Source organism: Siphateles boraxobius, unplaced genomic scaffold (genome assembly GCF_051911475.1).
Source record: "Siphateles boraxobius isolate OS27281-9 unplaced genomic scaffold, OSU_SipBor_1 2, whole genome shotgun sequence".
NCBI classification, from domain to species: domain Eukaryota; kingdom Metazoa; phylum Chordata; class Actinopteri; order Cypriniformes; family Leuciscidae; genus Siphateles; species Siphateles boraxobius.
Window position 1 is genome coordinate 17,128,886 of NW_027508810.1, and position 20,746 is coordinate 17,149,631.

At 40.6% G+C, this 20,746-nt stretch overlaps 2 protein-coding genes and 2 non-coding genes across 12 annotated transcripts in view; all 4 read right to left on the bottom strand.

Annotated features, from left to right (window-relative positions):
• The window catches only part of arhgef6 (Rac/Cdc42 guanine nucleotide exchange factor (GEF) 6), a 46,812-nt gene extending 32,407 nt beyond the window's left edge, over window positions 1-14,405 (bottom strand). For 5 of the 6 annotated variants that reach the window (XM_077236212.1, XM_077236209.1, XM_077236210.1 and 2 more), the window contains exons 1-3: window positions 14,136-14,405; window positions 12,567-12,650; window positions 8,659-8,743 (exon numbers count right to left, since the gene is read on the bottom strand). In XM_077236212.1, coding sequence (XP_077092327.1) covers window positions 8,659-8,743; window positions 12,567-12,650; window positions 14,136-14,300 — 334 coding nt within the window. In that variant the 5' untranslated portion in view covers window positions 14,301-14,405. Of the gene's footprint in view, window positions 1-8,658; window positions 8,744-12,566; window positions 12,651-12,780; window positions 12,807-14,135 lie in introns of those variants that run through there. The other variant, XM_077236213.1, reaches the window with a different exon arrangement.
• A 263-nt stretch (window positions 14,406-14,668) lies between these two features.
• On the bottom strand, window positions 14,669-20,422 carry rbmx (RNA binding motif protein X-linked). 4 transcript variants are annotated; one of them, XM_077236215.1, is made up of 11 exons: window positions 20,320-20,422; window positions 19,294-19,419; window positions 18,767-18,873; window positions 18,409-18,574; window positions 18,140-18,256; window positions 17,946-18,054; window positions 17,253-17,387; window positions 17,090-17,181; window positions 15,611-16,541; window positions 14,888-14,998; window positions 14,669-14,802 (listed from the first exon to the last, which is right to left on the bottom strand). In XM_077236215.1, exons 2-9 carry the CDS (start codon window positions 19,400-19,402, stop codon window positions 16,231-16,233), a joined length of 1,146 nt encoding a protein of 381 aa, XP_077092330.1. In that variant the 5' UTR covers window positions 19,403-19,419; window positions 20,320-20,422; the 3' UTR covers window positions 14,669-14,802; window positions 14,888-14,998; window positions 15,611-16,230. The 4 variants fall into 4 exon arrangements, with proteins under 4 accessions (XP_077092330.1, XP_077092331.1, XP_077092332.1 ...); XM_077236216.1 differs by having other exon boundaries at window positions 19,294-19,438; window positions 20,320-20,411; XM_077236217.1 differs by lacking the exon at window positions 15,611-16,541.
• LOC143744647 (small nucleolar RNA SNORD61) lies at window positions 18,313-18,376 on the bottom strand. The gene has a single exon (XR_013205864.1). It is a non-coding gene; the product is annotated as a small nucleolar RNA SNORD61 (small nucleolar RNA).
• LOC143744646 (small nucleolar RNA SNORD61) lies at window positions 18,661-18,735 on the bottom strand. The gene has a single exon (XR_013205863.1). It is a non-coding gene; the product is annotated as a small nucleolar RNA SNORD61 (small nucleolar RNA).
• Window positions 20,423-20,746: the final 324 nt, after the last annotated feature.

Below are 20,746 nucleotides of genomic sequence, written 5' to 3' on the forward strand. Positions count from 1 at the left end.
AAGTATTCTCATAAACACAGTCGGTTATGTATAAAACGCATGTGACAGTGTGACAGACAGTATAATGAAAACAGCAATGGATCCGTGCACTAGCTGTAAAAGTGACAGCAGCCATAGGCTATGCGTCTGTCATTAATGTTGTCGTCAAAACAACAAAAGATAGCTTTAATTGTGATGAATTAGAATTATTAGCCTATGTATTTAATTTAATCAGGAAACAGAACTAAAAGACTGTGAGCAAACATTTTGGCGAGATAAACATACTAAGAAAATTTTCAACAACAACAAAAAAAATGTCTATATCGTCATAAATATCATTATCGCAAATATTCTTGAAATATCGTGATAGAATTTTGAGGCTATATCGCCCACCCCTAGTGCTAGCATTGAAGACTGTTGAAAAGTCATTTTAAATTGTAGTAATATTTCACAATATTGCTGTTTGTCATGTATTTTGGGTGAAATAAATGAAGCCTTTGTGAACATAAGAGACTTTTGAAAGCTAGTGTATGTTTGTATGTTTAAAGTTATAAACAACAATATGGTCAGCCCAAAATTCCATTAGCCAAAGGTTTTGCAAAATTCAGAGCAACTAACTTTTCCAGCTTGGATAATTTAACAAAAATAGGGGAAAAAAATATTAATGATTAAAAAAAAAAAAAAAACATTTCAACAGGATGATGAGGCATGCAGTATGCAGTGACAGAAGCAAACAGTCAGGTGCCCTGTTTGCTGCACTTTGGGTCCTGACAGATTTCTAGCGCTGCAGGGGCCTCTGGGGCTCTTCACTGACTCACACGTCGCTGTTCTCGCCCGCTCCATCTACACAATAAAAGCTCAGCATGTCTGCTGGATTTCACGGCAGGCTCTTTCCGAACACCCATGGCGCACAAACAGTGTGTGTGAACCTGCTCCAAGCTTTCCACAGCAAACACAACAGAGAATTCAGATAAAGCCAGGCCAGGGAACGTCTTCTCTATGCCTTGAGCACACCCTCACCTGAAACCCTCGCTGTTTCATCATAGAGATCTTTAACACAAATCCAGTCAAATCGATCTGCCCCCATTAGTGAGTCATTCTTAAGAACTAACACATCTCTTTAATATACCGAGTTTGCAAAGCTACTTGCAAACATTGAAAGTTGGGTCATGTGTAAACAGGATAGGGCTGGGGGATATGGCCAAAAAATCGTATCTCTGTATTTTTTGGTTAAATGATGATATACGATATATATCTTGGTACTTTCTACATTTTTCTATTTGGATAAAGACAATCTGTATTTTAAAAAAAAGTTTTCACGTCCTGCTAAATGATATCCAAACAATTTTGATATTGAAGGATATGGAAACAAATATAGGGAATGTAATGTAGGCTATATGCAATATATTATGTGCAAAAAGGTGGCTAAAATCACATTACATTACATTCTAACATTACAATCTAAAAGCAAAAATAATGCTTTTGTTTTTAATATGACTAAAGGCTAAACTAAAAATGAAAATAAAAACAAAAGCACAAACTAATTATATTGGCCTATATAAACTAATTAGATTACCACATTATAATGGTCACTTTCATAAAAATATACTTATAGGTTTAAAATTCCACATATGGCACATTTATTGTCTCCAACAACAATTTTGTTTAGCAATTGTGTAGTGAATGTCAGATACATAATTCACCTCTGTTGTCAAGCGTAGTTCCACACTGTTGGTTGTAAACGCAGCACTTTGTTCTTCGTGACTGTTCAGGGATCGCGGTCCCTTTAAATGCTCTGAATGCATGCTCACGTGGGACGCTGGTCAGCGCCTTTTGCTTTTTGTGTGTTTACGTTCTATAAATAAATGACACGCGCATTCGTGTGCACAAAGTGAGAAGTTGTCTCTTGCAATTTACTGCAATTTCCACACTGGTGACCCCGACATTAGTCTGCTGGACGTATCCAGAGACACGACACGACCATGACCGCGAACGCTGTCACCCTCAAACTCCCCGAATTCTGGGAATCGTCGGCATCTGCATGGTTCGGCCAGACCAAAGCGCAGTTCACGTTGCGTGAGATCACCGCGGATACAACGAAATACTACTACGTTGTGTAGGCTCTCGGAAATTCAACGGCATCTAAGTGGTGAGCCTGATTACAAATCCTCCAGAAAATGATAAGTATGCAGCGCTCAAAGCCTACCTGTTGAAAACGTTTGAACTATCGGACACTGAGAGAGCCAGCAGGCTTTTCTCACTTCAAGGACTGGGTGACAGCAAACCGTCCGAGCTCATGGACCGTATGCTGGATCTTTTGGGCGAGCACAGACCCGATTTTCTATTCATCCAGCTTTTCCTGCGTCAGCTACCTTCCCAAGTGAGAGCTGCATTAGCCAACACCACAATCACTGACTGTCGGAGACTGGCTGAGGAGGCTGATAAATTTTTCCTGGCGAGTCAAGGACATTGTGCGGCCGCGTTTTTTCCCGCGCACATCGCTTCGGTGACGAGGGACGATTCCACACTCATCACTGCAACCACTTCTCGTCGGCAGCAGTCTTCTGGCCCCCAACAGCTTTCAGGCTTGTGTTTCTATCATGCAAAGTTTGGAAGTAAGGCTACCAAATGCCGTTCACCATGCAGTTTCGGCGGCTCGGGAAACGCCAGGGCCGGCGCTCAGTAGTGGCCCTAAGTGTCGGTCGCGTAGGCAGGCTGCTTTTCATCCGTGACAGCATCTCCGGACGCCGTTTTCTGTGCGACACGGGAGCACAGAGGAGCGTCCTGCCTGCATCCCGTTTGGTCATGGTGACCGACAGCCACGGCCCCCTTATGGAAGCTGCCAATGGTAGCCCCATCCGCACATATGGAACGAGGTACGTCGAATTGTGTTTCGAAGGACAGCAGTTCGGCTGGGATTTTGTTACAGCAAAGGTTGCCGTCCCCCTCCTTGGTGCTGATTTTTTGTGTGCACATGGACTGTTGGTGGATGTTAAAGGGTTAGTTCGCCCATTTAAGACATGAAGTTGTATGCAATCCTTACCAGCACTATAGTGTATACACACTGACCCACTCTGTTGTCACCCCCCTGGTCCGAGTTCTGACCGCTGGAAGTTTTTGAATGAAGTAATCCCGGCTACTTTCCGGGGCCACAAAACTGTGCGTTTTTACGTGAAAAAAAGATTTGCGTTTCAAAGCTTGATTAATTTAACACAAAAAAAACACGCCGGGCAAAATTCATACCTCAGTTTTAATGCGGCACTATTTTCCTTCCGTTTCTATCAATCCGCGCTGCTGTCAATGTCAACAGTGCACACGTGACGATTAGCTGTTGATAGCGCGACTCGCCGACAACATGTCCGACTACGAAACTTCAGATGATGAAACTAATTTTAGCACAGTGTCAGACGGATCAGATGAAGACAGTAATTTTAACTCAACGACAAAGGGATATCTTTATGAACCGGAGTATACCGATGCCGAACTTGAGCAGATGGACAAAGAACGGGAAGAGAGAGAGCGAGAGGACAGAGAAGTTGTCCAATCTGATGCTGGGCCCACCACAGCTGTAGCAAGAGGCAGGATGAATGACAAATGGTGGTGCACTTGTTCCAATTGTGAAGTTATGCCAACAGAGGTTGAAAGCTATTGCTGCCACGAATGGGAACTCATCATGCCACAGATGCAAAACCTTTCAATTGACGAGGACGCCAACGCACCGTCTGTCTGCATTACATCCAATGACGTGTTCCCTGCGATGCTAAATGCAGGTGTCCTGGAGACGTTCTTCTACATCCCTAAAATAAATTGGAAAAAGCTACCCAAACCAGCTGGACTTGACGGTCAGATGTCGGCAGAGTAAGTGTGATCGCTCATCTTGCTTTGTAGTTTTTTATTTATTAATTTAACGTTGTCTTGACTAGTGTTGGCTATATAATAGTCTATCTGACTGCATTATTATTATACTGAGTGGACAATAATACAATCATTAATAAATTAATAATTATATGGAGTTGACACCAAATGTACCTAACTTACATCAAACTTTGAAATACTGTCTTTATAACCAAATGTATCTGCCAATTCATTTCACAATTGGTGCTCAGTGTTTGATGGATACTACAGTTATTGCAATTATCTAACCGTACAGTTTAGACATGGGATCATAAAGTTAGTAAATAGAGCTTACCCGTGGTACTGGTACAGCAAAACTCTTTAAAATCATGATTTTTCCTTTTCCTCCTTGGTTGGAGATGTAATCGTCTTCGCTGAAGTGAGCACTACACATACGAAAATCCTTTATTCGAGATAATTTAGCTCCCGCTGAGTAGCCGATGGCAACCAGCCAAAGCTGTCTCATATTCATATTTGATACAGGAAAACGATGAAATTTGAACTTTGATCCCGGCACATCCTTGTTGTCACAGCCTGGGAATTTACAAGTTCGCACCATTGTTAATTTAATATTTTTTACCTTGTTGTCGATCGATTGTGTAAACACTATGGAAGAGCTGATCGTCACGTGCGCACTGTTGACATTGACAGCAGCGCGGATTGATAGAAACGGAAGGAAAATAGTGCCGCATTAAAACTGAGGTATGAATTTTGCCCGGCGTGTTTTTTTTGTGTTAAATTAATCAAGCTTTGAAACGCAAATCTTTTTTTCACGTAAAAACGCACAGTTTTGTGGCCCCGGAAAGTAGCCGGGATTACTTCATTCAAAAACTTCCAGCGGTCAGAACTCGGACCAGGGGGGTGACAACAGAGTGGGTCAGTGTGTATACACTATAGTGCTGGTAAGGATTGCATACAACTTCATGTCTTAAATGGGCGAACTAACCCTTTAAGAACCGCCGTCTGATTGACGCCGTCACATTTTGTTCATATACGTGCACGCTCAGCGAGGCCGACTCCGTACGACTGTCTAGCATGCTCTCAGCTTCCGATGATTTCCACCGTCTACTTGCCAGTTTCCCAGCCCTCACTCAGCCCACTTTCTCTGCATCTGCCGTGAAGCATGGTGTGGAGCACCATCTCACCACTACTGGTCCACCCATTTACGCCCGTGCTCAGCCCCTCGACCCGACCAAGCTTGGCGTTGCAAAGGCTGAGTTTGCTAACATGGAACGCCTGGGCATAGTCCGCCGATCCGACAGCCCGTGGGCATCACCCCTCCATATCGCCCTAAAACCGGGTGGCGGCTGGCGCCCGTGTGGCGACTACCGGCAGCTTAATGAGGCAACGACACCTGACGATACTCTGTCCTGAACATACAGGATTTTTCGGCACACCTGGCTGGCAAGGTGATTTTTTCCAAGGTGGATCTCGTCCGTGGATACCATCAGGTGCCGGTACACCCACTGGACATTCCCAAAACGGCAGTGATCACACCGTTTGGTCTGTTTGAGTTCCTGCGCATGCCGTTCGGCCTTAAAAACGCCGCCCAATCTCTTCAGCGCCTCATGGACTCTGTTTTGCGGGACCTGCCTTTTCTTTTTGTGTACTTGGATGACATCCTGGTAGCGAGCACGTCCAAGTCTCAGCACCTGGCACACCTCCGAACCCTTTTTAAGCGGCTTAGCCAACATGGATTAATTATCAACCCCGCCAAGTGCCAGTTCGGTCTCTCCACCATCGACTTCCTGGGACACAGAGTCACTAAGGACGGGGCAGTCCCACTCCCACAAAGGTGGAGGCAGTCACACAGTTCCCACGCCCGCTCACTGTCAAATCCCTGCAGGAGTTCCTTGGCATGGTGAATTTTTACCTCCGCTTCATCCCTTGAGCCGCTCAGCTCATGCGGCCCTTGCACGAGGCCTTGAAAGGTAAACCCAAGTAAGATGTGGACTGGACTGATGGCAGGATCAAGGCTTTTGCTGCCCTAGCGAACGCCACCATGCTGGCACATCCTTCTCCTACAGCCCCCATCGCCATCAACTCGGACGCCTCTGACTACGCCGTCGGTGCTGTCTACGAGCAGTGGGTAGGCGGGGCCTGGCAGCCGCTGGCTTTCTTTAGCCGTCAGCTGCGCCCCTGTGAGCAGAAGTACAGCACTTTCGATCGGGAGCTGCTGGGTCTCTACCTCGCCATCAGACACTTTCGTTCAATGCTGGAAGGCCGACACTTCACTGCTTTTGTGGACCACAAGCCACTAACTTTTGCCATGGCCAAGGTGGCTTAGCCTCCCTACGAGGGCCCATTCCGGGTACTGGAGACAGGGGACAAACATTTTGTGGTGGACAGGGGTGGCAAACCGGAGCGACTCTCCATTGACCGCCTTAAACCGGCTCACTTGGACATAGCTAGGCCTATTGACCTGGCTCAGCCCCCACGACGCGGACGGCCTCCTGCTCTGCCCCCACCCCTTGCTCCCCTCCCTCCCAAGCCTCCCAGACTCCATGCCCCACACCGTGTTATGACGGGACACAGGTTGCAGTGGGGTCTCCTCGACCTCCGGCACACCTCCCCGTTGACTGTTTGGTTCTTCTTCTGATATGGTGAATTCTGGAGGGACGTGTGTAGTGAATGTCAGATACATAATTCATCTTTGTTGTCAAGCGTAGTTCCACACTGTTGGTTGTAAACGCAGCACTTTGTTCTTCGTGACTGTTCAGGGATCGCGGTCCATTTAAATGCTCTGAATGCATGCTCACGTGGGACGCTGGTCAGCGCCTTTTGCTTTTTGTGTGTTTACGCTCTATAAATAAATGACACGTGCATTCGTGTGCTCAAAGTGAGAACTTGTCTCGCAATTTACTGCAATTTCCACAATATGTCTATTTTTAGTAATTATTGCGCTACTATTATATTGTGCTCCGTCTGTTTGGCGCGCATGCGCGCGACGGCGCTCATTAACGGAAGCAAGTTGAATTTTAGCGGAGATTCACTTGCAGAGTGATCGTCCTCTCCTGACAGTGAAATAGACATATTTGTTTGACTTTCTAACATGTAAGTAAAGCACTGAGGAAAGCACCACGCAACAAACAGTGCAAGTTTTTATCTGCCAGTCCGCAACAGTAGCCTATCTGTCAGAGCATCTGATCTGACAGGGCAAGCTGCTTTAAACTTGTTAACTAACAGTTATATCTTACCAGTTATTTTGAAGCGCTTAATATAAGCTTGTGTCATGTTTAGGACAAATTGTAGCCTACCATGCAGCCTACTTTCACTGCAGCAGCTCACACTGCGTCCTCCGCTATTTTTCAGCTGTGCTCGTATCAAACTACAGTATCGCGGTATTGCCTCAATCCATATCATTTAAAAAAAAATCGATATACTGTACAGACTCGATATACCGCCCAGCCCTAAAACAGGATTCCATTTTAATATTCTATTAATAAATAAGAGAGTTTTTTATGAATAATAAACAAGCTATTGACTCAGGCGTGATGATGAAAAATGAAAATTCTCAAATTATTCGGTAAAACATTGATCCAAACATTAATGACTTTTCGTGTAATAGAAAAAGATAATTTTAGAATATCCTGATTTTTTCCCCCCTCCATAAAATAAAAATGAATGTGCACTGGGGTAATCATGCCACAGACACAATAACTTATGGCATTTGACATGGATGGAGCATTTTAGTAGTCTACTCGATTTAAAAAAAAAAATTAATTCATATTTTCATTCAGTACAGTTGCATTAAATTGATCCAAAATGAATGTAAAAACAATTATAATGGTAAAGATGTCTATTTCTAATAAATGCTGTTTTTTTAAAAACTTTCTATTCATCAAAGAATCCTGAAAAAAGCACTATATACTCCACAAAAATCAGCATATTAGCATGACTTCTGAAGGATCATGTGACAATGAAGACTAAAGGCATGGCTGTTGAAAATTCAGATTTAACATCAAAGAAATAAATTACATTTGAAAAAAATTCAATTCCGCATGCTTATGCAGATACTGTCAGCCACCCGGGCAGGCCCTACAAAAAGCAACTGTCTGTTGCCTCCAGTAGTTGCGAGCAGCTGCAGCCGAAAGACACAAATAAGGGCACAACCCCAGACAAATCACGACTTGACGTTCACAGAGAAAATACAAGAGGTTAGCCATCCTCATCCTGAGAAAAATCTGATTGGTATCTCATGTTTACTGCACTCTTCAACTGAATTAAATGGCCTACTGTGCATTTCACCAAGATAAACTTGAATGGACATGCGATGGGAGATCACATTCGCAGGCTTCTAAAAATGAACTTGCTTTGATTCTAAAGTGATTCAGTAAACATACTTTAATTCTATTATCAGTTCATTACATCTACTTAAAAAAAAAAAAAGCAGCTGATGGTAGTGGGATGAAGGAAGATAGTTGTTGCAACAGGTCCTATGGGAACATGCAACAGGAAAGATGTGGCTCATTTCCACCAGAAACATAACACTGAGTGATTATGGAGTGCCTGAGATCCTGCTTCTAAACGGAGACATTCTTCGTAGATTATAAGTGACCAGCAGGAGCTAATTTTCTAAAAATGTCTTCAACACAAGGCCTGGACACAATGCTGTCTTTTAGTCTGTCTGCTAGGCCTAGCAAAACCCTCAGAAGTGTTATCACGACTATCACTTGGGGCGGAAGAAGAAACTCACCAATGAGAAGCCAAAGCTGATGCCTACAGTACTCAAAAAGAGACACCGAATATTAATGAAGAACACATGTCCATAACATTATGAATTACCTTGAGTGGCGATGTTTATTGCTGAGAGTGTTGACAGAACCTTGTTGAAGTTTTCCCCGGTATATAAGCTCTCTGGATCAAAACCCTAATGGAAAGACAAAAGTCAAAGACAGGAAAAACTGTCCAATGAGCCAGAAGTAGAAGCAGCAGAAGTAGGTCAGATACCTCAAGATATTTTATGCCTATTTTACACAACCAGTTAGATTTTTTATAAACAAACAAATGCAATCGAAATATAACAACAGGAAAATTTAGTTGAACGCTCAGAAAATTGTAAATCCTGAATACCATTTGGGACATTCACAATTAAAAAATACGTTTTATTTTTTTAATAATATAGAAACAAAAATAATGGAATAAATATACATCTTAAAAATAAAATCTTAAATATATATGGATTTTTTACACATTGCATTAAATCATTGGTCATTTGATTGATGCATCAAACTATATCCATGTAAAGCTACACCAATGTCTCAATGGTTATGAAAAGCATCTTTAGTGTGACCCACATTTTTAGATGTTTGGTCTACAGGCCCTGTCGGTCGCTGTGTACAGACAGCTATCCCCTTTCTTGTTAAGGGTACGGTTTCACATGTTAAATAAAACATAATAGCATTTACACAGCAATGCAAGAAGTGCGTGTCCTTGTATTTGCTGAGCGCTGTTTTGAAATGGAGGCTCAGTTCAGTTTATAGATTGCACTTTACCTTTTGTTTTAGAACATTTGTTAATTGTAGTTTGCATTTCTCTCTCATCAGTAGTTTAAAATGGCTCATATCAAGCTTAATCTTGTGCTACGATACTTCTCGTTTTCAGCTCCTTTAGAAGCAGAAGTGAAAGTTATGCGCCTGGCTTGTTTGTCCAGTCACATGACTTGCATCAACTATATGCCCATTGGGCCTTTAAGAGAACCTGAAACTGGAGCTTTCTTCAAAACAGATTTGTCAATATAAGCAAACATTTATATCACAATATTCTTCACATTTTCACCAAAAACTATATATATCACATGATCAAAATATACATTTTTTTTAGTGCTGTCAAATCGATTCTAAAATAAAAGTTTGTTGATTTAATATATATATATATATATATATATATATATATATATATATATATATATATACACGCATACATTGAACAAACTTTCATTTTTAGAATTGATTAATCACAATTAATAGATTGGCAGCATTAATTTTTATGAAAACGTGATTAATAAGTAACAAAAAATAAATGGTTCGCTTCATTTCCAGAGTAACTGTAGACCTATGAGAAATCAGACCACATGTAAAAGTCACATAAGGACTTAGAGGAGGGTTAGTTCCTAAGTGAAAATGAATCATTAAAAGATGTTAAAATTATTTATCTGATAATGAATCGAACTACACCGGCATTGAGTATTTGTGTGCAGTTCTTGAGGAAAGGACAAGTCATTATAAGAAATACATGCGCATTCTTTTTATCTCATCAAATTCAGACTGCACAGTTACAACACTATCATAACTGTGACAGAAAGTACTCACATTAAATGAGATTAACATATTTCTACCGTTCTTTTCTTTTCTTCCATTTTAACCGGTATAAACGCCCCATTCCCAGCTACTCTCACCGTCCCTCCTTGTCCAACTTCACATTACCACAAATTATAGGAGGGAGAAGCAATCATTTACGCTGCTGAGAGAGACTTAGTTTAGCCAAAGATCACAGCATCACACTTTTATAGTATCAAGTTGAGTTGATTCAATTGTCTTTAGTTGAATTTGATAGATATTGTTCATTCATCAGTTGATATTTGAATATTTTGAGATAGAGCATTGGCTGCTAATTGAGCCTAATTGACAGGTTAATAGTGTTGAGTCCCAATTTGCAATGAGCATCGTCTGTGCATAGCCCGTATTTTCTGTACGTAAATTTTGTGCAAAAAAGTGTTTGTTTACATTTAAATGTGTGTATCTTATTTGTAATAGGGCAAATCACACATCTCTATCGACTACTGAAAAAAAAACAATCTATCACTAATCGTTGGATAGTTCAGAGACATTACATCCTCTTCTTCTGAATCGGTTTCTGGTTATAGGCCCATTTGGTCATATATGGCTGAATTAAACCAATATTTCCACTTGCCATTGTGTAGCATTTATTACATTTGTCCCAGTGGATCAGGTAGGCTGAGCTGAGTGAAGGTGGTGAGTAATTTGCATATTCATTAAAGGGGCTATGTGTAGGTTTTTACTTTAAAAAATCTTTAAGATAGAGTTTTCATTTGTACATTTATGAGCCAACCATAATGTAATAGGAAGAATGACACCTTGAATGTCTACCACGGTAGCCTCTATCAAGCCTGTAGGCTCAATTGTGTGTGGAGGAGTCAGCCCGAATTGGCGCAAAACTTCACAAAATGTGACATCATGCGCGTTCTCGTCTATTTGGGCTTACATCCGTAGAGCAGCCATTAGTAAGCAGCGGCAATCACTAGCAGTAGTGTTTCAAATGGACTCTGCGGACGGAAAGAACCGACCAGCCTCCAGCACAATCCAGACACCCACGGAAACTCCTCATAAGTAAAAAAAAAAAAAAAAAGAGCCTTATCTAGTGCGGCCAACGAGCGCGCGCACTGAGAACGAGCATGAGACTGGCTGCAGTTTCTCTAACGGCCATTGGTGTCAGTAACGGTTAGAAATTTCAGAACTTCCGCAATGCTCCTTTAACCCACGGCACGTACACTACATGAAGAAAAGGTGTAGAGTTCAAGTGTGACGCACGCATCCTGAAAAGTGATGCCAAAACCTTTCAATCGCCTGGTGGCAGGCTGCAGTATAGCCAAACTAAAAAATCTAATTACACCTCAAATTATTTTTTCCCAAAGATGGCAATAAGTATTAGGTTTTAGTTAGTTATTTGATGTTATGAAAAAACAGGGTGTAACATCATGATTGACAGCTGTGCTTGTGATTGAGTGGGAGTGTGGGCGGGACCTGGATGCCATGGCTCAACCACAGGATCACGAGTCTATCAATCTTTTTAAGATTTAAAAAGCATCTTTAGTGTGACCCACACAGTTGAGTTACATTCAAGCTATTTTAATGCATGAAGAAATTATTTTCACAATGAAAAAAAGTGTTTAAATATGCCATTTTGATTGTCAATGATTACCAAAGATTAAAGGATACAATTATTGACTGCAGGGGTACTTTAACAAAGTCATAACTAAATATTACATATAAACAAGTATCATGGCACTAATGAATCATGTTCACTACATGTGCAAAGTTTATCAGTCCATCACCACATTATGGTCACAGTTTTAGTACAGGAACACAATCAATGCAGAGGGTGTGGCATCAAAGTCTGGCTATGTGTTTGTGTCAATAATAGACATTACAGATTGACAATGTTTTCTGTGCTGAGTATAATTCCTGACCATCTTCCTGAGACGCCTGTAATGTTGCTGCAGCTCAAGACCATAATAACCATAATAAATGAAATGCACATGCAAAAGAGCTAGTATTATGAGCAATCTTGTTTACTGGCATATTTTAAGATCACGTGTGCAAAACTAAAACAAAACCCTGCTATTTATTTGTCTGTCCTCAGGGAGAGCTAAACTAAATTAGATGGGCAGAAGAGAAGTACTCTAGATAACAATATAAATAATTAAATATATTATTTAATATAAATTATTACGACTCTGTTAAGTAAAGCATTCCTTCATAAAAGAGATGCTTATAGGCAAAGCTTTAATCTGAAATGTATTTTCATGCACATACACTACTGATTTGTTTATTGTGATAAGTACCTAAAAGAGTAGATCCTCAGCCTAGGGGTCGCATATTTTACAAACACTCAGCTGTGTTTCTGAAAGGCATTCGGGTGATACAAAACACAATAGAGAAAAATGATCCTACCTCAACCTTCAGAGACTGGCATCCTTTTAGAAACTCCCGAATGTTTGCAATGCAGGCCGCTTCGCATCTGGGTTCAGATGAATACTGTAACCAATGAAAGAATGAGGATGTAAATAATCTCAACTTTGCTTCGACCACACTCCAAAGCAAAGGGAGATCAACAAGATCTCGTTTTTGAAGTGAATGTCAGCCTAGCCTATGAGCCACATTGTACCCAGCCACTGCTGTCCTGTATCACATGCTACATTTCTTTGGCGTTGTTACTATTTCTTTACGTGAGCTTCGCCATAGTACACACACACACATACACACACATCTGCTAGATCTCATTGGACCCTGTCGCACCAGGAAAATATATTTTGGAGGAAGTGACGATGTTTGCTCCGCAAGATTCAACTTGGACCGCTTACAACTGATGGCAAATCCGACTCATTTCCTAGAATCGATTCTTTCAAACAGTTCGTTTCAAAGAACCGACTCCAAATTCAATTCTTTTGCGCATTGACCAACCTATGGGCTAAAATATACAAATAAGGCCATCACATTTTTGTTGCAGTTTCATGTGGTGGCAGCAATGATTTAGCTAGTCATTTAAACTCAAATATAATTTGCATTAACACTAGACTAAAATTAATTCACGTGAAAATTAGCTGAATTTTTTTTTAACGAATCGTTCAGTCAAGTTTCGCGAACAGGCTAATCCAAACTTTAAAAAGATCCGGCTCAAAAGAACAGTTCGTTTACGAACATTTTGGAAATTCAAACAGAAATTTGTCTTTGAAAGCGTCGTAAAAAATCAGTAAAACGATATGGCACATAGATATGCTAAAGGGAAAGGAAGGGATTAAGACACGAACAACAAAACTTATAATGGGCCCTTTATCAAAAACAAAACAAAAAAAAAAGACAACTTTTCTCAGTCAAGTTGTATTGATCAGCACATTCGTTATAATGTCCCTGTATCGAAACACGAATTCAAAGAGTTTGAATCAAAACAAACGAGTTTAAACGAACTTTATTCTGCAGAAATCAAAATATAGGCTATCTAACGTTAATGAATAACGATTCTGTGTAATGAGTAAAAAAGGGGGAGTTGAATGTGGTAATTTACTTGGCAGTTGAGGCATACAGAAAGACATTCAATAATCTGAGATCTCACTGACAAAGTTAAACGGCTTTTACGAAGAAGAAATTTGCTTTATAAATTTCCTTGGCATTTTATACAAAAGTGAAGATTGACAAGGACTTCGTTTTTGAGAATGCGGAACAATTTTTCATGTAACAGGAAGTCAGATTGTATCTCGCTTAAATTGTGCGCCCTGAATAAACAGTTAAATACACATTCATCGCGTACTTTTTTTTAATTAAAAAACGTATTGTATCTTTGGAAAATATACTGCTTCTCAAAGTGTCACTTGTAACAGTAAGCGTAACGTTAACGTTAGGCATCGTGCACCGTCAGTTCCGCATGGCTGCATTTGCATTAAATGATATACAATACACTAATGTTTAACGTTACGACTGTTGGATCAAAGAAACATACATGTGCATATTATAAATTAACGTTACCTTTAAGATGGCTCCAGGCAGCAGTCGCTCCATAAGCTTACACAAGACGACCCCATCTCTGAGAGATGTTTTCAGAAATTCCTCAGGATCAGCGATATTCTTTTTGGGTGAATTAAGCACGCCTAATGTTATTAGCCACGTAACAGTCTGCTCCTCGGGGTTCATAGTTTAGGCTCAATGGGCCTTTCAGATTTAGCTGCACCCTTGGTGCGCCGGCTCTCACTATTTGTGTTGAGATGCTACCCACATCCGTCGCGCTTCTGCTTTTTCTCTATGTTACAACGACCATTCAGCCTCGCCACTTAGTTCTCCAGTGGACGTCTGCTATATAACCAACATAAAGGCTCTTTGACATTTCAGTGACACAAGGGAACTTTTATTGCTTTAAAATGCCGAAAGAATTTTCAGTAAGGCTCAACTTTTTTATTATTATATTGGCCTGTATATGTAGTATGGGTGAACACTGCCATTATACCAATACTCCACTATAATTATAGTAGGTATTTATCAAGAATCAGACAAGTAACAAATGATTTTTTTCAACTCAAATGATTTTTTATTGGAAAGGGGGGGGGGGGGGGAATGCAATTCATCTGTAGTACTCCATGATTCCATCTAAACGTCAGTCTCAACGAACAGCAGTCTCCAAAGAACACAGGTTCTGGATCTAGGTAAAAAAAAAAAAAAAAAAAAAAGTAATTGTATGAAGATGCAAAATACCAATTTGTAAGGGTTTAAGGTCTTTAACATACCTGCATCTTCGGAGAGGCTTATGGATCATCCACAATGACAACAGGTCCCGATCAGCAATGATGTATTCACTATGTATGCATTACCATCAAACTCCCTTTCCTCCATTCACCCTGCAACAAGAGAGTTATCATCAGCAAACTGTTGTAGCTCAGCAAAAGGGACAGATATTCTTAAAAATAATGACCCAATCTGAAAGGTTTTCCAGGCTTGTTGATGGGGTGCGGTCTTTCTCCACGTGGTCTCCTTTGTTAGAATCAGCATGCTTGCAAGCGGTTCTGGCTTTTTGTTAACAATAAGTGAATTTATAATTTCAAAAGGGTTCCACTGGGAAGTTTCAAGAGGTTTTGCAGCTATGTGGTTTATATTTGACTGTACGGATAGATCCATTGAGAAGATTCATCTTAATATCCTTAAAAAAAAAGGCCATTTCTCATTTGAAAGGGGCAAAAAAAAATCCAGACATTCTCCTTTAGTGCAACAGAATTGACTGATTTTTCTGAGACTAAGACCTCCTAAACTCAGTGATCCATTGGTTGGGGGAGGGATCAGACTCCTTTGAAGGCAGAGATGGTTTTGTTAATGTTGGAAACAGCGTTTCAGATTGCATTTGAAAAAGCCAGGGCAATCAAGACGATGTTTGACTAAATTACACTAACCTTCAGGCTGCAAAATAACACCAGAGACTTGACTTATACCAGAACAAAAGGGTTTGCTTTGCTTACCAGCTGTTGACAGGTTTTATCTGTGGTGCTGAATTGTTTCTTGCATTTTGGTTGTCTTTGGATTGGTCGATGCAAGACGTCAATGTTTAGGCTTTGTGATGAAGGATCCATTTGCACTGAGGAAAACTACACCCATAGAGAGTTTGGAAAAAGGTGACATTTGTCCATTCCTCAACAATGTGAACAATCATGCCTACATGAATATTCTGCATTGCATCTATATTAAGTGGCATTTGGGGGTGCTCACCATTGAAAACTGAAGAGGTGAATAGATATTTACACTTTATAGTTTCTCATTCTTTTGAATAGTGTTGCTCAAGATTTGATTAAAAACTTTATTGGTAAATGAAAGCCATACGCTAGGGCATTGCAGGTTTAACAAATCACTAGTATACAAAAAGAACACACTTAGATTTGCAACGGTACCATTAAATGCGATGTGGGCAAGGGAAAATAAACTTTGCATTTAAAAAGGACAAAAAAACCTCCACAAGTTTGTGTACAGCTTTAAACTGAAGCTTGAAGTCCAGAGTTTAAAATGGTGCTCCTTTGAATCTTAAAAGTCTTTTGAAAGTCTCAACGAGAAACCACCATTTCTCCATTTCCCCCCCCCCCTTTTCTCAGTATCGGCTCCGGGCCATTCCTCTATCTGCCCGACCGCCGCCGCGGCCACCACCCCGAGGTGCCCCACGGCTCGAGCTGCTGTATTCACGAGAATAGCCTCTCTCAAGAAGGGGCGGTCCCCGCTCCTGCCTACCCGGTCGGTCACCACGATTAGTGGAGTACGGGTCACTCCGACTGCTGGGATAACTGTCGCGACTGCCATATCCATCCCGGGAACTGCTGCCATAGTCGTCATAACGACTGCTTCCGCCACTCCCACTGTAGGATGGAGGGGGACCCCTTGAGGGTGGGGCGCTGCGTGAGTTACCTGCAGGGTCAATGGGTCATGTAATTGGCAAAATTTTACTTAAACATTTTTTGCATGATACTGCGTTGGCAAGTGCTCATTTCCTTAAATCTGCATCACGTCTAGCTCAAATGTTAGAAACTTTCCAAATGGGGCTAGAACAAAATTGGATCTCAGATTCTGGGTGGGACTATTTAAGCCTAAGAAAACTGAACTACCCATCTGAAGTGTAGACAATTGATCACTCAGAGGCCTTTGACACGTCACTGAGTAAGTGCACTTTCCTTGGTTTGAATTCCAGAATTGTAGTTTGAGTACCGCGTCTTTCTTGGTTGTTCGGACCGAGCTACTGGAACGACAAACTTTTGGGGGGCAAAAAACAGCTTGCAAGAGAATCCTTGTTGGTGCGATTTTGGTAGGAACTCTCACGATGAAAAGATGCCGCGTTTGACGTTTCCACTTTTTGTCAATCACACGAGTCAGTCACAGTCAGCCCTTTCCAGGCCCAAAACAGGCGGTTTGAGTGGAGCCCCTTAACCCTTTTCACCACACTTCAGGTTTAATCTTACCGTAACCGTCGTAAGGGTCTCTATAGGAGCCTGTACTGGGCCGTTCCATGTAACCCCGAGGCTCTCGTCCTCCACCATAGCCATCTCGATCACTAAGAAACAAAACATTAGACTGGATTCTCAAACTGCCATCAAATACATCAGACAATAGATGCTAACGCACCTGTAACCTCTGGATCCTGAGCCATAGTCATCCCTAGAACTGGAATGGCTTGAATACTCCCGGTATGGGTAATCACGTGGTGCCGGAGCGTAGTCTCGACTGTCCCTTGAACTCATGTAGTCACGGCTGGAATAACTGCAAAATATGAACAGTTTGAGTGTCATTGTATATGGCAACACAGACCATTACAAATGTTATTTTAGTATTAGTTAATATTTTTAAAATAGATTTTATGTACTTTTTCTATTCAAATTAAATTATACATTTTAATTTAGTGGCCAATTTTCTTCATAAAATTTCCTCAAAAATAATTTTCATTATTTGAAAGGATTTTGTAATAGTTTCACTTAACAGACCTGCCCCTCCCACTCCACTACATAAAGAAAGCTGCGAGAGTTGAGTGCATAAAGTGTCCACACTTTATCCAGCTATTTGAAGTGAACTTTTTTATTTTAGAATTGCAGTGAACATAACTTACATTATTTATACTGAATGCACAAGTACACACAATGGGATGCACATCTAGTCTGACTTACTAGCAGTTTGCCAAGGGGAAATCAGTCTTATTTTTCAGATCCAAATTAGATCAATATACTTCATGTAAGTGACCTGAAGAATTACCAGTCCAAAAAAAAAAAAAAAAAAAAAGATAAACTTGTAGCAGCCCCGAATTAATGTGATTACATTTCTCACCTGTCTTTACTGCTGTAGTGGTCATCACGAGGTGGAGGACCATCATCCCGCCGTGACATTAGAGATTCTCTGCGAGGAGGGGGGCCATATGGGTCCCTGTCTCTGGATACTGGCACCGTTAAATACATTGAGAAAACAATAACCACACGGTTCAAACGATAAAAAGAGCACAAAACGGTGTTCGGCAAACTCACGCCTGCCCATTGGCCCAGAGGGTGCAGATCTCTTGGGTGGGGGTCCTCCGTTCCGCACTGGGGGACCTCTCTTCAGTGGTGGTGGCCCTCTTGAAGACATGCCTTTAAAAAAGGGTTCTACAATCCCTACATTACCTTGGCAATATTTTTGGCAGCAAGTATGTTTTAAGTTTAGGCTCAGAACTTCTTAGAAGACAATCAGTTCAAATAGATCATCATAAATAGTGTCATCACTGCGCAATAAAAAAAAAAAATGTTCTGAATGGTACCTCTGCTTGGTGGTCCCCTCATTCCACTTGGTGCTCCTCTGGACCCTCGCGGACCTCTGGCAGGGCCACGACTCCGTGGATGAACTGGTGGTGGACCACGGCGTCCTGAAGACTCAAACTGAGGTTTTGTGGCCTGTTCCACTTTAATAGGTTTTCCATCAAGGGGCTTGGAAACACAAATAACAGGTTTAGGAAAATGTTGCTTTTAAATATACAAGCTCACTGAAAAGCAAATATGCTCATCTATTATGTAAGCTCAGAACTTCTTAGAGGACAATTGTGGACTATCAGTTCAAGATGATCACTACCACAAACCATCATCACAGCTTACAAATGTGAAGTTCAAACCATTACTCACCTTTCCATTCATTTCCCTTGCAGCATCTTTGGCGTCACCAGGATTTTCATAAGTTACAAATGCAAAACCTCTAGATTTGTTTGTTTCACGATCCTTCATCAACAGAACTACAAAGGACAAGGGGTAGAAAAATATGGTCACACTTGACACCAAATGCTTAATTGAAGGCATAGTTCACCCAAAAATTAAAATGGTCATCCATTGCACTCATGTCATTCCATGCCATGCCATGCCATGAAACTCCCATTCACCAAAAACTAACAGTTCAAAGTGTTCATTAAGAGATTGTAAGGCACTCATATGAATCTAGTGGTTTCAATCCACAGATCATGTCTGAAAGTTATGGCTTTGGAATGACATGAGGAGGAGTATGAGTATATGACAATTTTCATGTTTGTGTGAACTGCCCTCTAAGATTTTTAGCTCAAGTCGCTGCAGCCCAAATTACTTCAAATTTCAATAAATAAACATGCATAGCAAAATTAAATTTCTATCAAGTAATTTAGATCATACTAAACTACTGTTACCTTCAGCTAATCGGCCAAATTTGCTGAAATATGCTTCAAGAACCTTCTCACTAGTTTCAGTGTTCAGGCCACCAATGAACAGCTTTCCTGGTCGGTCTGCCTCTGCCATATTTCCCACTGTTGCCACTAAAGAGGAGAGACAATTCTGCATTACAATAGAACAGTTTAGTTAGTTACATCTCGTCTGAAGAAAACAAACAAACAAAAAACAGCATAAGCTGGTCTCCCAGTCTAACTAAAAGTCCCAAAAGCCAGCAAACTGACCAACCGCACCAAGCGGAAGAGCAAAGAAAAATTAGTTTAAACGGCTTATCAACAATATTAGATGCATAGTAGCAGAAAACAATGAAAAAAATTTCAGTACGTGTTGCTGTACCAGTTAACGTATTTGGTACAGCTATTTGACCATAAAAAAGGAGCTTGATTTAATCATTATCTGGCGTAGATGGTTAACTCAGCAACCATTAGCTGATAGGCCCTGTCTTGCTAACAGTAGTTGCTCAGTAGTTGATCACGTGCAAAACACTACGAACCATTATTAGTAAAGCTTTGAAGATACTAAACGTTTCGGTCGAACATTTTACATGGCATTTAAGTTACATAAACATTTTTAAAAGCATGCTTCACAAAATGGCGGACGCTTAAAATTACAAGGCTACGGGCACGCGCCAGCAGCCTGAGACCTCTTCAGGCCATATGGCTAACTTGCAACACATGTTTGAAAAAGAATATCATATAACGTTAGTCATGATAAACACTCACTAATAATCTAATTATAGATTAAAATATATAAGAGAATAACGCTGTTTTTTCTAAGTTCAAAATGGCGATTGAAATGTGCGTTTAGAAAAACATCGTGCCTTCTGCCATCTACATGAGGCCATTTTCAGTTACCATCACATCTGCTAAACATATATACCCCTCAGGCTAAACGCATTCAACTGAACGTGCACGATAAAATTACCATCTAAAAGTAAACCTACAATAGAAGTATGATGAATATATTTGATTGATCCATTTACTCACCTCAGGATCAATAGGCAGAATCAAAAGCGTCTACTGGTTTATATGTGTCTAATATGTGGTTTCGACCCGCCCACAGTGCAGTCACTTACTCTACCGTAAGAGGGAGGAACTTAACGGGTTAAAGATCTCTCGCGCCCTCTATTGTCATGTTTGCAAACTGTTCTTATTTTAGTCAGCGAAAGCCAGTCGTAAATATTAAAGTCGCTCCCACTGATGAATTTTACACAAAGAAATATATAGCGTTTTATATATATATATATATATATATATATATATATATATATATGATTGTATGCATATATATATATATATATATATATATATATATATATATATATATATATATATATATATATATATATATATATATACATGAAGCGGGTCGCCTCACGGGGCAGACATGACTTCATATGACCAGAAGAACACA